At 38.2% G+C, this 15,152-nt stretch overlaps 1 protein-coding gene across 1 annotated transcript in view; it reads right to left on the bottom strand.

Annotated features, from left to right (window-relative positions):
* Positions 1-2,383: 2,383 nt before the first annotated feature.
* ARHGAP15 (Rho GTPase activating protein 15) overlaps positions 2,384-15,152 on the bottom strand; it is a 604,198-nt gene continuing 591,429 nt past the window's right edge. The window contains exon 14 of the mRNA XM_029224609.1: positions 2,384-3,304. Within this exon, the coding sequence (XP_029080442.1) occupies positions 3,121-3,304 (184 nt within the window). The 3' untranslated portion in view covers positions 2,384-3,120. The remainder of the gene's footprint in view (positions 3,305-15,152) is intronic.

Below are 15,152 nucleotides of genomic sequence, written 5' to 3' on the forward strand. Positions count from 1 at the left end.
ACTCCAACTCTATTCTCCAAAATTGCCAGGCGTGTGCTTCCCATGAGCTTCTTACTTTTCCTTGGAGGGGTTAGGTCTTTCACGACTCTGTTCATGCCATTCCTGCTCCCTAGTGTGTCTTCTACATTTTTCTTTGGTTAGTTTTACTCATTGGTCAAGGCCAGATTGAAAGGGTTACCTTCCTAGTGAAGCTTCACCTGACTCTCCCAGGCACAATCTGTTTTTTGGTTCTTTGTCAACCACTGAACTTTAACACCTCTGTACCAGCTTCTGCTCATTCACCCATTCAAAAATACTTTCTTATGAATAAAACTGGAAAAAATACTTTTTGAGCATCTCTGTGTCGAGGTGCTAAACCCTGGGGCTACATGGTCACTAAGAGGGCTGAGCGCCTGATCTGGGATTGAACTGTAACTAATCCTTAGGTGACTGTTTTCCTTACCGGACTGTGAAACTGCCTCGTGTAGTAATATTTGCCTTACTTTGTATTCGATCAGCAGAGTCTAGACTTGCACCTAGATCAGATAAGGTGATTAAGAAATGCTCATTGTCTTTAAATGTCTTCTTGATGGAGAATGTTGATCAGTTTTATAAAATCTAACCCCTCAGCGAGGCAACCTAGTATACCTACAATCTTGGCTTTTAAACTTGGAACAGTGGATAATGAGCATCATCGTTGTCCCTGAGATGTTATGGAAGCTAATGACCTTTCGGCGTAAACTTTTTTGTGCCTTTAGTGTGTATAAGTCAGATCCTGTGATGGGCGCTTTGGCTCAGCACCTTGGAACGGTCTTCTTCCAGAGAGGAAACACAGTCTTTGATTAAATGCCCTTAGCGGGCAGGGACAGGACACAGCTGGGGTTTGAATAAGGCTAAATCCCATCAGATTGGAAATCAAGAAGCTGCTGCTTTTGAAGATCATAAATCTGGAAGGCAGCAGAGGCAAGGGGCTGTGAGTCCCTGCTCAGAGAAGGTAGTGCCACGTCTCTGTGGCTGCTATCGCTTCTTCTCTCTGGCTGTTGCTCCCAGAATTACTTTAAAGATGGACATGGGAAGGGATAAGATTTTAACACTCGGACTACTAAGAAGCAATGAAAGCCTTGGAGAAGACCTAATTAAGAATATGAAATGTCATGGAAATGAGGAGGACTTGAATGCCAGAAACTCTTGTTTCATGTCTCCATGTTTTTCTGAAAGGCACAAGCACAACTCTGAATAAAAGAAGAGCTTAAAGCTGCAAGTCTGTTAGCTCATTGCTACCAGCAACTTTAGATCATGGGGTTCTGCCTCATGTGACTTTCCTTGGCTTTGTGATATTTGTATATGTCCCACTCCATGAAACCACACTTCAGCATTTATTGTGGTCGCTTGTGTTCTTGGCCATCAGCCAACTTACTGGCGCCATTGCCAAAATGAAGACATTCAACAGGGGTAAGGGAAACCTCTCCTTCCTCAGGCAGCTCCGTGGATGCTGGAGCTGCGTGCACATCTGGCTGTCTCTCGAGCAGCCGCTCTCCCTCCACCGTATACCCCACCCACGCAGACAGCCCAGGCCTCTGAGCTCCTTATTGCTCTAAGTGTTTGCTCTTGGATCCGTGCTTCACGTGTTTTATTTACATGCTTTATTTTTCATTTTATGAACAAATCGATAACTAGATTTACTCTTTATCGCACTGGATTAGCTTTATTTATTCCGTCTGAATTTGATTAAAAAGCTGTCAAACATAAGTCTACATTTATATCAGCAGAATAATTTCACAGAACCGGCTATGAGATGTGTTCAGCTAGAACACAGTTTTCAAAATAAAACAATGTTTGATATATTCTAGACAGTTACCCTTTTGTTTACCCATGACAACTGAAATTAACCATCAAATGGATAAAGCAATCCAAGTCCAGTCAAGTAATCCTTAGGGCATATGAAAAAAAAGCCTTTTTAAAAAAAGTTCTTTCTAGATGGATTTAATGTAATTCACCCATAAAGCATCCTCAGAAGCATAATAAAAATTCTACATAAAATGACATAGCCAGGGAAAAGGAAGACATACAGTCTGATGAAGATTCAAAATGGATGTTAACATTAAAAATGAACAGTCATGCAATTCCTGTATAATATAAAGATCAAAATTGCAGGGCACTAATTTTGCTTCTAATTTATAAGACAGTATGTTTATGGGACAGCAAATAGTATATGTAGGAAAACATATCCAGGGCTTCCCTTGTGGCGCAGTGGTTGAGAGTCTGCCTGCCGATGCAGGGGACACGGGTTCGTGCCCCGGTCCGGGAGGATCCCACATGCCGTGGAGCGGCTGGGACCGTGAGCCATGGCCGCTGAGCCAGCGCATCCGGAGCCTGTGCTCCGCAATGGGAGAGGCCACAACAGTGAGAGGTCCCCGCGTACCGCAAAAACAAAACAAAACAAAACATATCCAATGGCAAATGTTTTGAACTGCCATTTTTCTTCAGAAAAAATGCCATTCAACATGTATTTGTAAATTTCAGCATCTAGCACCAAGGATAGCTGGACTAGATTTACACTTAATGAAAAGGTTCTTGAAAGAGGAAATATGTCTATTTTGGTTGAGATCCTGATTTCCTTTGTTCTATTTAAAAAGTATTCATTTCTGCCTTCTCCCATCTTTTGGTTCTACTTGTGTACCCGTGGGCGTATGGGCAGAGGCCTGAGGCAGCCAGGGTAGTGGAGAGGCTCACCTGTGTGGATACATACCCACACTCTCAATCACACTCACACTCACACTCACTTACATGTCTACACATACACAACCACACGTCCAATGCCCGGGAGTCGAATTAAGGCTATTTTTGGATATATGCTGTCCTCTGAACAATATTCTATAGCATGGAGCATGCATAATGTATGCCTAGAAGTGCTGAAATGCACAACACTGAAGGGGTTAATGTAGAACACATATAGGCAAATACTGTCAACTATTTTATTCAAATGTTTGGAACTTAAACACAAAATCATCATTAAGTTTTTACAAAATGAGGCATCTGTCACTTGAAAGGAAAAAAATATTTCAGAAATATGTTTACAGAAATGTAAAAATATTAGGCATCGAGACAGATGTGAACATACTCAGTAACTCGTCTTGTCTGTCAGTCTTCCTCCGAGCCAAAGATCTTACTGTACTCGCTCAGCATGAGCTCGGCGATCTGGTTCTGGTACACCATGTGCACCGCCATGTTCCCTGTCTCGTTTTCAGCTCGCAGAAGGGTGGGTCCAAATACAATCCCTAGGCTTTGTGTGGACATGAGGTTCTTGGATGCTTCGGCCACTATCCTATGGAGAGAGAGAGAAAAAAAAGACCCATTGGAGTTTGAATAAAATTGTGGCTACTTTTGAATTATAAAGTTCTGTGATCTTGAATCCTTCTTCTTCATTAAATTTCAACTTAAAGAAGGAGAATAAGGGCAGTGATTGGCTTTGGCAAAACACAGAATGCAACACAAGCAAAAAAAAAAAAAAAAAAATTCAGGTTCCAGAAATACTACTAGACCACAGCACTATTTAATCTTCTACTCTGTGTGCTTTACTGTATGGAAATAGAACCTATGACTTTTGGGGGGAGGATTCTATCCCCATAATACCTGGCCATTGTGGGTGCTTAATAAATGTTTGTGGAATGAATGAATGAATAAATTAGCAAAAATGAGAAAAATTACTGTGGAGAGTTAACAAGATTCAACCTGTGAAGTAGTTATAGTCAATGGAGGAAACAGGTCAGACATGCACAGAATATATAAGAAGCCAAACACACAAAAAATAGAACAATAGATACATAATTCATGATGGAAGGACCAAAAAAATAATTAAGTTTTTAGTGATTAGCATGAGTAAAGTATTCCTGACAAATGCTAATTGCAATATGTTTCGTAGAGAGGGTAGGTTCTGGGACATTTAGGTGTATAACAAAATTCTAAGTGTCCCCACCCATTTTACTCAATTTAGCTCACATCTCAATAAAATGCAGAAGCCTGTAGCATTTGCACAGGAGAAGAGTCCCACTGGAATCAAAGAAATGTTTGCTTATGTGAGGACTGTGGAGAGCTGGAATACCAATGAAACATTAGGATGTGGTTTTATTACTGGTAATGTCTTGCCTGCTTCAACACGGGACTCTTAAAAAGAAAATAAAGCCCCCTCCTATCAATTGAGGCTTTAAAATAAAAAAAAAGAATGCTTATTCTCACCATTGAAACCCCCTTGGTTTTATATTAAAATTAGGTTTTAGTGATGTTAGGGAAATAGGGAGAGCACATGGAAGGACAGGGTGCTAAGAAATACTGTAGTCTGCATTCCTGCAGAACACCGACCCAAGGGAAATATAAGCTCAGAGAATAAAGTGGGGCAAAAGAATACTTTACTGCAAGGCAGTGGGGCATCCAGTCTCAGAGCCCACTGGGGCACTGGTTGAGCTCTAGCGGACTCTGTGTTTGGTCTGTGTGGGCCCACCTAGTCCCCACTCAGAGGAGGCAGGAGGAAGGAAGACTTGCTCTCTTTCCATCTCTCCACAAACCCAGATCTCTGACATACCATTTCGGTGACCAAGAGCCCATGCCTTCTCTCTCCTGAAAGAGACTGAGAAGGGCCAAAGCCTTCAGTTTGTGACTCCCCACAAGATGTCAGCAAGATGTCACTGACCTGATCAATATCAGTAGTAATCAAGCAAAATCAAGTATTATTCTAAGCAATTTTATTTATTTATTGGCCGCAGAGGCATGCGGGATCTTAGTTCCCTGACCAGGGATCAAACCCGTACCCCTATTCCATAGTGGAAGTGCAGAGTCCTAACCACTGGACCGCCAGGGAAGTCCCTATTATTTATTTTTTATTTAATTTAATTTTTAAATTGAAATATAGTTGATTTTATTCTAAGCAATTTTTTGGTCTCATTTAACTTCATAACAATCCCATGATTGTTTAAGCCCTTTTGACAAACGAGAAGACTGAGGCCAAGAGCGGCGAAGTGCCTGATATCACACAGAGCTGAGGCTCAGACCCAGGCAGGTGGGTTGCAGCTCCCATGGAAACATCATTGCCCTGGGGTGTGTTATGGCTCCTATGCTTAATAACTGGGCTGACATGTCACTCTACCATCTTCCACATGGTTATTGGTCCTTCCATAAGGGGGTCTGGAGTTTTATTCCTCACAGTAGCATTGTGATTGACAGCCTGGTTACAATGGATTTATTGTGGGGAAAATTAGTCTTAAACTTGGACTAAATATTCAAGATATTCTGCCTCCCATTTTCATTTTTCTTCTCCTTCAAATGGAAAGCATTTGTACCTGTGCGTAATGTTGGCATGACTACGTTTCTGGAAGGGATTCTCACATTTAAAGTATCAGTGAGTTATCAGAGACTTCAAGTTTAGAGTTTCCTTTGGAATGTAAGAAACTGTGCCACTTTGCTACTACATTTACCAAAAGTCTGTAGAATGATTTTAAAACACTCTCCTAACCTGGAGTAGGCACAAATGGAGTGGGGCTTTGCTTCTCTTTAATACACCTATTTACCTTGGCTTAAAGTCTCTCTTGAGCCTCTCCCAGACCTCTTGATTATAAAAATCACTTGTATGATTCACTGTAAAGGAAGACAGTTTTTCTCTTTTGGATTTAAAGTAATACCTTTTTGGGATGCTAACTCATTCATTGACTATGCCACAATAATAATTTAAAATTTTGTTAAACAAATATGGAGAGAGATAACATAAGTGATCAATTAATTATTAGGTAAAAGTTACTTTAAAAACATTACCCATAGGTAGCAAAGGTCTAGGCTGATAAGAATTATCTATCAGAGAACAGGGCTCAGAAGGCATGGGGCATGAAGAAGGTAAAATTAAAAGCAAAAGTCTAGGGCTTCCCTGGTGGCGCAGTGGTTGAGAGTCCGCCTGCCGATGCAGGGAACGCGGGTTTGTGCCCCGGTCTGGGAAGATCCCACATGACGCGGAGCTGCTGGGCCCGCGAGCCATGGCCGCTGGGCCTGCGCGTCCGGAGCTTGTGTTCCGCAACGGGAGAGGCCACAACAGTGAAAGGCCCGCATACCGCAAAAAAAAAAAAAAGCAAAATCCTATTCAAGTATGAAGGTGAATGGCTGATATAGGGCCAACAGGGGAGAAGAAGAACATTAGGATCTGGAGTTTAGGGAGACTGAAAGGGGAAAGGGGTGACCTCAAGACAGATTGATGATGGGAGATATAGTTTCCTAGTTAATAATGGCTATAATTTCAGTCAATAGCAGGAACAATGAGATTTGGGGTATAGCTGGGAGCCAGAATTGTGTTAAACAGAATTGTGTATAGCTGGGAGCCAGAATTGTGTCAAACTCAAGGTGAGGCTAGAAATCAAGGGACGTCCAAGAGCTGATTATTGGAAGGGACAGTTGTGGCTGTCATTATTGGAGATTATGGGGGTAGAAGCTGGAAGAGGTCTAGGCTATCTGGAGGAACTGGCGTGACTGGAGGGGTCTCCAGGGCATACAGGAAAGATATAGCTGGTGGGACTCGAGCTGCGAGAGGAGAAAAAGAAGGCTGAAATGGGACTAGATTATTTTTTAATTTTCCCAGTGTTCTTTATATTTTTCCTGCTCAGCAAAAGTCCTGATCTGAGAATCCAGAGCAGGACCAAATCTAGAGGAAAGCAAGGCTGTGTTTCAATGGAGTGAAGAGTAAGAGGCTACAGCGGGCTGTCAGAGCCCCCTCCGGGAAAGGATTCGCTCTTGGCCAGTGGATCATGGGAGAGGACTCCTGTAATGGATTTCTGCCAAGTCATCGGTTTCCTGAATTTCCCATGGACAAGTGTTCACTTTGAGCTCTTCTGAGTGTGTAAATGTGGAACATTCATGCCATCTCAACCTGTGTTATTTGTGTCCATTTCTCTTCACACTCTCCGTGTGACTTTAGTAAAACCAGTTTTAACTAATGGGTGCTTTCAAGTAATCTTGTTACAAGTAGATTTTACCAAATAACACTTAGTGTTGTATTCTTGTTATATTTGCATTACTGCAGGTTAAATTTTCTTAGCAGCTTGGAATTTTTTCCAAGTTGGGAAAATTAAGTTACTTGCAATAACTTTTAGAAAAATCAAATGTAGTTAAGAAAGAAAGTTAAGAAAATGTGGATATGTATTATACAGAATGCATGCTTTCTTGCCTATTCTGTTACAAAACGTGTGCTTGTGTGTGTGTGTGTGTGTGTGTGTGTGTATGTATTTCATTGGCAATTTATGTTCTGAATATCAACCAACCAGTAGTTGGTATATTGAGAAATCAATCAGTCTTTAGGTAAGAAAAGATGCTGAGGGTGAAGACTATTTTGGGGTCGAAGTCACCAACTACTGAACTATATGATTCATGTAGATAGACAAAAATATTCTCACATCAACATTCACATTAGATTAAACCCCTTTATAGTAAAGGGTGGTGATAGATATTTCTAGCAAAGAAGGCTCCCAAACTGGGGATGTCTGGAAAATGTATTCATGCTGTTATGGATGTATTCATGCTGTTATAGACTTCACTATTCAAATGTGAACTTACCTGCGCCGTACCTCAACAGACTCTTAAATAGTTAAGTGGTTGATTTAGGACCACATAAGTAGTCAACCACAATGTCAAAATACAGCTAGAATACAATCCTACGAAATTATTCAAATCTCAGTTTTTTACCTCAGATCAATGGGTGTCATAATTTCCACTCTCACTATGGGGACTATCTGGGCATTGCAAGTGTCATTATTTCTGAAGGCTTCAACTAGTAAAACATATGTAGAGGAGATATAGAGGCTATCGAAAGAAATAAAAGCCCTGCATGGAAAAAAATGCAATCTAGTATGTAAGATGGAAAACTCTCAAAAACAGTAAGTTGTACTTCCAGTAGTTTAAAATGCAGTTGAGTTGTATTATTGGAGGGGAGGATCTGATTCAGAAACCAAATAGATTTTTACTATGGGTTTGGCAGTACTTCCAAGACAGCTTTCACTAAAGTGAGTTCTGCAAAACACCATCTCTGTGACATACTTCACAAAAATAGCAATCTGGAGTAAGAAAAGTTTTGGAGAAAATTATATGCCATTTTTCTTTCTTGGAAATTTACAATGCACAATAGCATAATAAAGGCTCTGACAAGTCCTGCAGAAAACTAACCCTGTTCATCTTTGTGTAACTCTTGTGCTCCCTAACTTACTTGCACGTTGTGGATCCTATTTCTTGAGAGACAATAAACAGCATACATTAAGAAATGTTACTTCTAGTGTGCTTTGCTAAGGATCTACTAAGTCTGAAACATTATGGATTTTACCCCCCTATGCCACCCAGGCTTCAGAACTCCATAGCAGCTAATTCAAAGAGGTCAGATTGTGGTCATTTCTGGCAAGTTCCATCCCTCTGGTAGGGCTTAGATTTCATCTGGCCTTAAACTCCATGACAGTGTTGTAAATTTTGAGCTACAATTTAACCTGTTTTCAGCAAAGAAATGAAAGAAGCTCCCTTTTTAGGACAAAACAAAGGCCAAAAGGCAAAAGACCACATCTGAATGAGAAAGGTGAGAGCAGAGACATGGTTGAGAGATTACCACACAGTAAATTGATGGATGGTAAGAAGGTGCAAAAACATTTAGATCTTAGATCAATATTTGGAAATTCTTCTACATGTTTGTTTACTCACCATTAGATTACTCCCAAGAATTCCTTATAGCAAAGATACGTGATTTGCAGCCACATGAAGAGCTCAAAGTTTAGTGCCTGTGAATGCTTGACTAATAGGAAAAATACCCCAAACTGCAACTCTTTTGAAAAAGGCTATTTATTAACACTGCTTAGTTTAAAATAGCCTGACAAAAATAATTATGATTTTATGAATTTCTTCACAAAATAGCACTTGATATGTGTTCATTTTAAAAGAAACTCTTATACCGCTAAGTAAATTCAAGTTTATAAAATCTTGAAGTGGGTAAGAATTCATTTTTCTGGCAAGAAATCAAAAAGGTGATATACAGTTTACAGCATAAGAAGGAAAAGAAATACCAGAGCTACTTTTTGTTGGGCCCAAATGGACGGAGCAATGATCCATCAATTTTAGATTATTTTAGAAACAATCTATAATCCAGAGCTATAGGTGCTGGACCCCAGGCAAAAAAAAATCCTCAGAGCCTTATGCTGGGTAAGTTTTTCCAAAAGTGAGCTGAATTGCTAACTCAAAGGAATTTTCTTAGTTGCTTAAAATCACAGCCAAATGATTCAAAATGAAAGAGAGATTTACTATAAAACTAAAAATTAATGCTGAATTAAGAAGACCAAAGCATTTAATAATAGTCCAGCTCCAAACAGATATATGGATGCAAACTTCCTTTTAAGTTTGTGCTTTGCTGTTACCATAGTGACTTGCAAAGCAAATAGAAAGCCACATAATTGCCTGCAGAACAAGCCTCAGGTTATTGGAGGTGTACTAAAAATATTCCCTTCCCTATCTCTGGATTGCTGTGATTTTTCCAACAGACATAACTTTAGGATGGTTTAACTTGAATGGGGAAAGTGCGGTGGTAAACGTACTTTTGCCATCAGGTCACACTTGCAAAATACAGCTCATCCACTGTATGTGAAATGTTAATTGTGACTTTGACCATTTCAGTGAAGAGAGGCTGTTAAAAATAGAATAAATTTTCAATGTGCTCAACTTATGTTTCCTATGTGCTATAACTACTTTTGGGGGGGGGGTTCCATGCTAACCATATGCTTGCCTACTCTCAATTTGCACAAACTATACTGCTGTCTACACTGGCCTTTTTATTTTTTTTTTTAAAGATTGGGGACTTAGCAGGAATTCTACCTTCTCCCTTAAAGTCATGGCTGTATGTTAGAAAATTTTTCAAATATTGCAAAAGCAGAAGAGCATTCACAAATGTTTTTGCATTTAATACTAATGTATTTCAAGGCAGTGATTCACTGGTGATTCAGTCATTTTTTATATGCAAATTTATAAATTAATTGATTTAAACTAATTGTAAAGCCTTCAATTTTATACTTAAATATCATATTATTGTTTTCCAAAGTAAGCAAAAAACTATCCTCCTAAAAAGGAATTACTGCTATATTCTGATATTTTTGCTTTTAAATTATCTTTAAAGCTATGTGTATGTAATTCTTTCAAAGCACATCATGGAAAAGGTACTTTATATGGCAGTCGCACATTCACAGGTAACATGGCCTTATTCTTTGCATTTATTGAGTACCCTCTTTGCATTGATTTCATTGCAAAAGACTGAAACATTTTCAATTATTCACTTGTTTCATATTTATATTGATTGGCCATTACAGGGAGAGTCTAATGCATATTTAAAGCAATATTCAGAACAATAAGATAGGAGGAGTGATAAAATAAAAAAAAGTGACTAGCCCATAGACTTCAAAATGGCTTCTTTCTGGTTGAATATGTATTCTATAAGGTGATAACAACCATGGATAAAATGGGATATCATAGCCAAAGCTCTTACATAGTAGATAATATCAAAAGGAACACTAACAGTAGTTACTATTTGTTGAATATCTTTTATGTGTTAATCACTGTGCTTCAAATATATCACAATTTTCAAAGGTAGACTTAAAAATCAGCTTTAATTTCTTTTGTTATGATTATAAAGTAATACATTCTATTAGAATTTGAAAATTTAGTAAAGTATAGTAAAGAAAAAACCACACCAGCAACTGTGAACAGTAACTCAAGGTACCCATTATTCATTCATAAAAATCTGTTACTCAGTAGACCTGCTATTACTCAACACCTGCTAGGTGCCTGACGCTGTTCCGGATGTTGAGGATGGTGCAGTGAGTAAAACAAAATCCCTGCCCATATGCAGCATACAATCTAGTAGGGGAACCAGACAACAAACAATACACTAATCAGTATATGGTGTGATTTCAGGCACTGAGGTACTTCAAGAAAAACTAAGAGAAGTGGTGGTTCTTCCACTGACCCTGGGAGCCTTTTAAAAGTTTCTCATGGCCTAGAATCCATCCCCAGAGATTCTTCTTTACCAAGAATGAGTGGAGCCTGGCTGGCTGTAGATAATACAGCCCCTAGATTATTCCACTGTGTAGAGAGGTGGAAAGTGCACATGTGGCAGACAAGGTGCTCAGAAGTTCTTTCTAAGGAAGGGACGCTGGGGCAGAGAGCAGCTTATGTGCACAAACCAAGGGAAAGAAAACGCCAGGCAAGGAAAAGTAGGTAGAAAGCCCCAGTGGTGAAGTTGGGCTGGGTGGTTCTAGGAATAGAGAAGAGGAGAGTGAGGCAGAGAAGGTAGGAGATGCTGTGGGCGGACTCATGGGCCTTGGTAAGGATTTAGGACTTAATTCTAACAGTTATGGGAATTCAACCTTGGGTTTTGAGCAAGAGAATAACACTGCCAGCATTTAATATAAATGTATAAGTAATTTATTTACATGCATATTCAAGAAAATACTTTCTATATAATTTTGTATTCACCGTTTTTCACTTCATGAGCAATTCCCATGTTTTATATAAGTAGTATATATTTTTTACTCATCTTATATGGGACAGAATGGGCTGTACCCTATGATTTCTTAGTATAAGTGAAATTGATGTATTAAAAAATATTTTTGTGTACTCTTTCTCCACATTTTGGAGTATTTCTTTAGGCAGTGGTTTCCAAATGGGGCAACTACCCACTCCCACTCCCCCTATTAGGCATTTGCAATGTCTGGAGACATTTCTGATTGTCATGACTGGGCGGAGTGGGGGAGTTGAGTTGCTATGGTATCTAGTGGGTACAGGCAAAGGATGCTGCTAAACATTCTACAATGCACAGGACAGTCCCCCAAACAAAGAATTTATCCAGCCCAAAATGTCAATAGTGTTGCTATTGAGAAACCCTGCCTCAGGGTAAAATAGTAGAAATGTAACAATTAGATCGATGGTTCTGAAACTTTACCATTCATGAGAGTAATTTGGAAACCATATGAAACACAAGTTTGCTGAACTTCACCTTCAGATTTTTGGTTCAGCACCTCTGGAGAAGGACTTGAGAATATGCATTTGTCACAAGTCCCTAGAGATGATACAACTGGTCCTGGGACCACACTTTGAGAACTTGTGCTAGATTAAGATATTGGTTCTCTTTTCTTAAAATATGATAACATGGGATATGTAACATGACAACCCATAGTTCTGTTAGCATTATTATCACTTGGTTTTATTCTTTTTAAAATAATTGCTAACTTGATAGGTGAAAAATGATTGTCATTGTTTGAATTTAGGATTCTTTGAAGTTAGGAAATGGGGAAGAAGTTAAGAAAAGAACAGCCATGTGGATTTTTTCTTCTGTGAACAATTGTTCATATCACCTGCCTTTTTCCTATTGAGAGCATATCATTTTATTTGTTTACTTAATCCACTTACTTATTTTGTATAACAAAACTAACACATAGTCTTTAACAGTGTGGTAATCAGGAGTATGTAGAATAAAAAGGTAAAATACTCTGGTTTTCTAGTCAAACTCCTTCATGATAACTATAATTAACAGATGGGTGTTCCTTCTGGATGCTTTTCTATCTATCCATCTACCTATCTATCTATATATATATAGTTTTTCTTTTTAAAAAAGTACATAATATGGTACAATTTGCTTTTTTCCCCCTTAACTATATATCATGGGAATCTTTCCAAGTCAGTACATATAAAAATACCTCACCCTTTAAAAAAAATGTTGTTACATTTCATAATATGGAAATAATTTATTTAACCATTCCCCTGCTGATGGACTTTTAGGTTGCTTCTAATTTTTTGCTGTTACAGACAATGCTACAATGAACATCCTTGTACATATAGATTTGTGAGTTTTTTATGTATTAAGGTGCATAATACTTCATTACTTTTGTTGTACTTATATTCTCCCAATTCTTTTTTTCCTTAATTTTGTTTATTTAAATTTTGTGTGGTCATATCTAGCACTCTTTCTTTTGGAATTTCTATCATTGTTTTTGTTATTATAAAATTCATCCATTTAAATAAATCAGATAAATGTCATTAATATTTTTTCCTAATTTTAAAAAATGATTTCATTTCATATCCTCTAATTCATCTCAGTATATTTTACTGTTTGAAATGTGATGGTAATCTCAATCTTCTTTTTCTTCAAAAGCTAGCTGATTCCCCCAACCACATTTCTTGAATAAATTGCTATTCTCCATTGATTTGTGATGCTACCTTCCTACAACTCACAGACACACACATCTGGTATTTTTACTCTGTGGATGACTTCTGTGTGTATTCTTAGCTAGTACTTTGCTGTTTAAATCACGATAACTTTAATATACATTAGGAATCTTCCCATTTTTTTTCTTTTTCAGATGGGAAGGAAAATTTTCAGATGGACAAAAGGAGCCTGAGAAAGATTGAATAATTTGATCAACATCATGTAGTTAAGTGGCAGTAGCACCTAGATGAAGATGCAGATCTTTATTACTCTGGGAGATAGATATTCTTTCCACAAATAACTAAGATTCAAGAATTTGGGGTTTGAAATCAAGGGGTTTCTTAATGTTGAGGCCTGAGGCCTGAGGCAGACGTGGAAGAGAAGTGAGTCAGAAAGTTGGCACAAGTCTTGGGTGACATATTTTGATTTTTTAATCACCTAACTCACATCCAAGGATATATTTATAGGGATGAGAAGGATGTTCAGGTGGAAGAAAAACCAAATTAATACATATCGTCTTTTTCTCCAGAATCACACAGTGTTTTAAACTTCTGAGAGCATTCACTTCTCACTGTGAAAAGAAATGCACTATTTGTGAGATTGGTTGAGAGTTTCAGCTATCGTTTCCCTTAGCTGTTTTCTCTTAAGCTTTAAAATGGTTTTAGCCATTCAGATTTGACCATGTCAGCAGTAAAAGAAGTCTTAATTTTTATTCCCTGAGCTCTGTTGATCTACCAATAACCATGGATAATATCACCATCCTGGGAAGACACTGCCCTGGATTTAGGGGAGAAAGGCTAGGAAATGTATTACATGTTGGGAGTATTTTTAGAAAAGAAAAAAATATATAAGACTGTTTATTATTCTTTACTTGGAATTTGTCCAATAAGGCAGTTAAAACACTAGTATGTGCTAGTAACATTTTATATAGAACATTGGGGGTTGTGCGTGGATCAGCATTAATTAGGCCAAGCAGAATAAGGCACCTAATTATAAGACATTAGTGGAAAATACAGAACTTAAATATTTGCCTTGTGATGTTAGATAAAACTAAAAGGAATACTATCAATATGCAAAGTCAGGATTCATCAACCTCTTTTTTTTTTTTTTTTTTTAATTTCTTTTCACATAGGTGAAGAGAACAGCTATTCCGCTAAGGGCATCTATCAAATCTTCAGCAGTTTTCTAGAAAATTGTTTCCTTATTTAAAAGGTCCCAGAATAGCTGAAAGAGAGTCACTTGTAGTTTGGGTGTCAGCATTCATTCGTCCACACTTAATTTTACTTTCTGAGGAAAAACAAGCTTTAGATGTTTCTCACAATGACTTGACTCTGAGAGGCTGCACAAATAGAGGCTCCAGGGTGAATGTGTGAAGCAGAGTGACAGGCTCCTCAGTGACTCAGGGCAGGGACTGATGGTGTTTTGGTTTGGAAAAAAGAACAATTAGGGAAGCCATGATGACTGAAAGCAAAAAGCCATGATATGGAAGAAAACGTCTACTTTCCTCTAGTAAATCCAGTTCCTGGAATTGGCCCAGAGACAAATTTCACCTCCATACGACGAATTAGAGTTATGAAAATAGACTAGACTCCTTCAAAAGATTCACAGTTATTATAGAAAATTTGGAAAATGTAGATGAGTCAAAATAGAAACTAAAAATCCCTGATAAGTCCATCACTTAGATATTACTATTATTAATATTCGGTATAGATTTTTCCAAGTGTATACTAGAAAAATAGGGGGACTATCTATCAAGGTTATTAAACATTCTGCACTTAAAAAGAACATGAGTTCCCCATCAGGAGGCATTCAGAGATGTTCCAGATTCTTGTATTGAATGGCAAAGTGAATGACATTTAAAGTGTGGTTTGGTTTGGGCTTCCAGATTAATGACGAAAGAATGAACATTCTGGGAAGGTCA

Source organism: Monodon monoceros, unplaced genomic scaffold (genome assembly GCF_005190385.1).
Source record: "Monodon monoceros isolate NGI ecotype Baffin Bay Population unplaced genomic scaffold, NGI_Narwhal_1 Super_Scaffold_16, whole genome shotgun sequence".
Classification (NCBI taxonomy): domain Eukaryota; kingdom Metazoa; phylum Chordata; class Mammalia; order Artiodactyla; family Monodontidae; genus Monodon; species Monodon monoceros.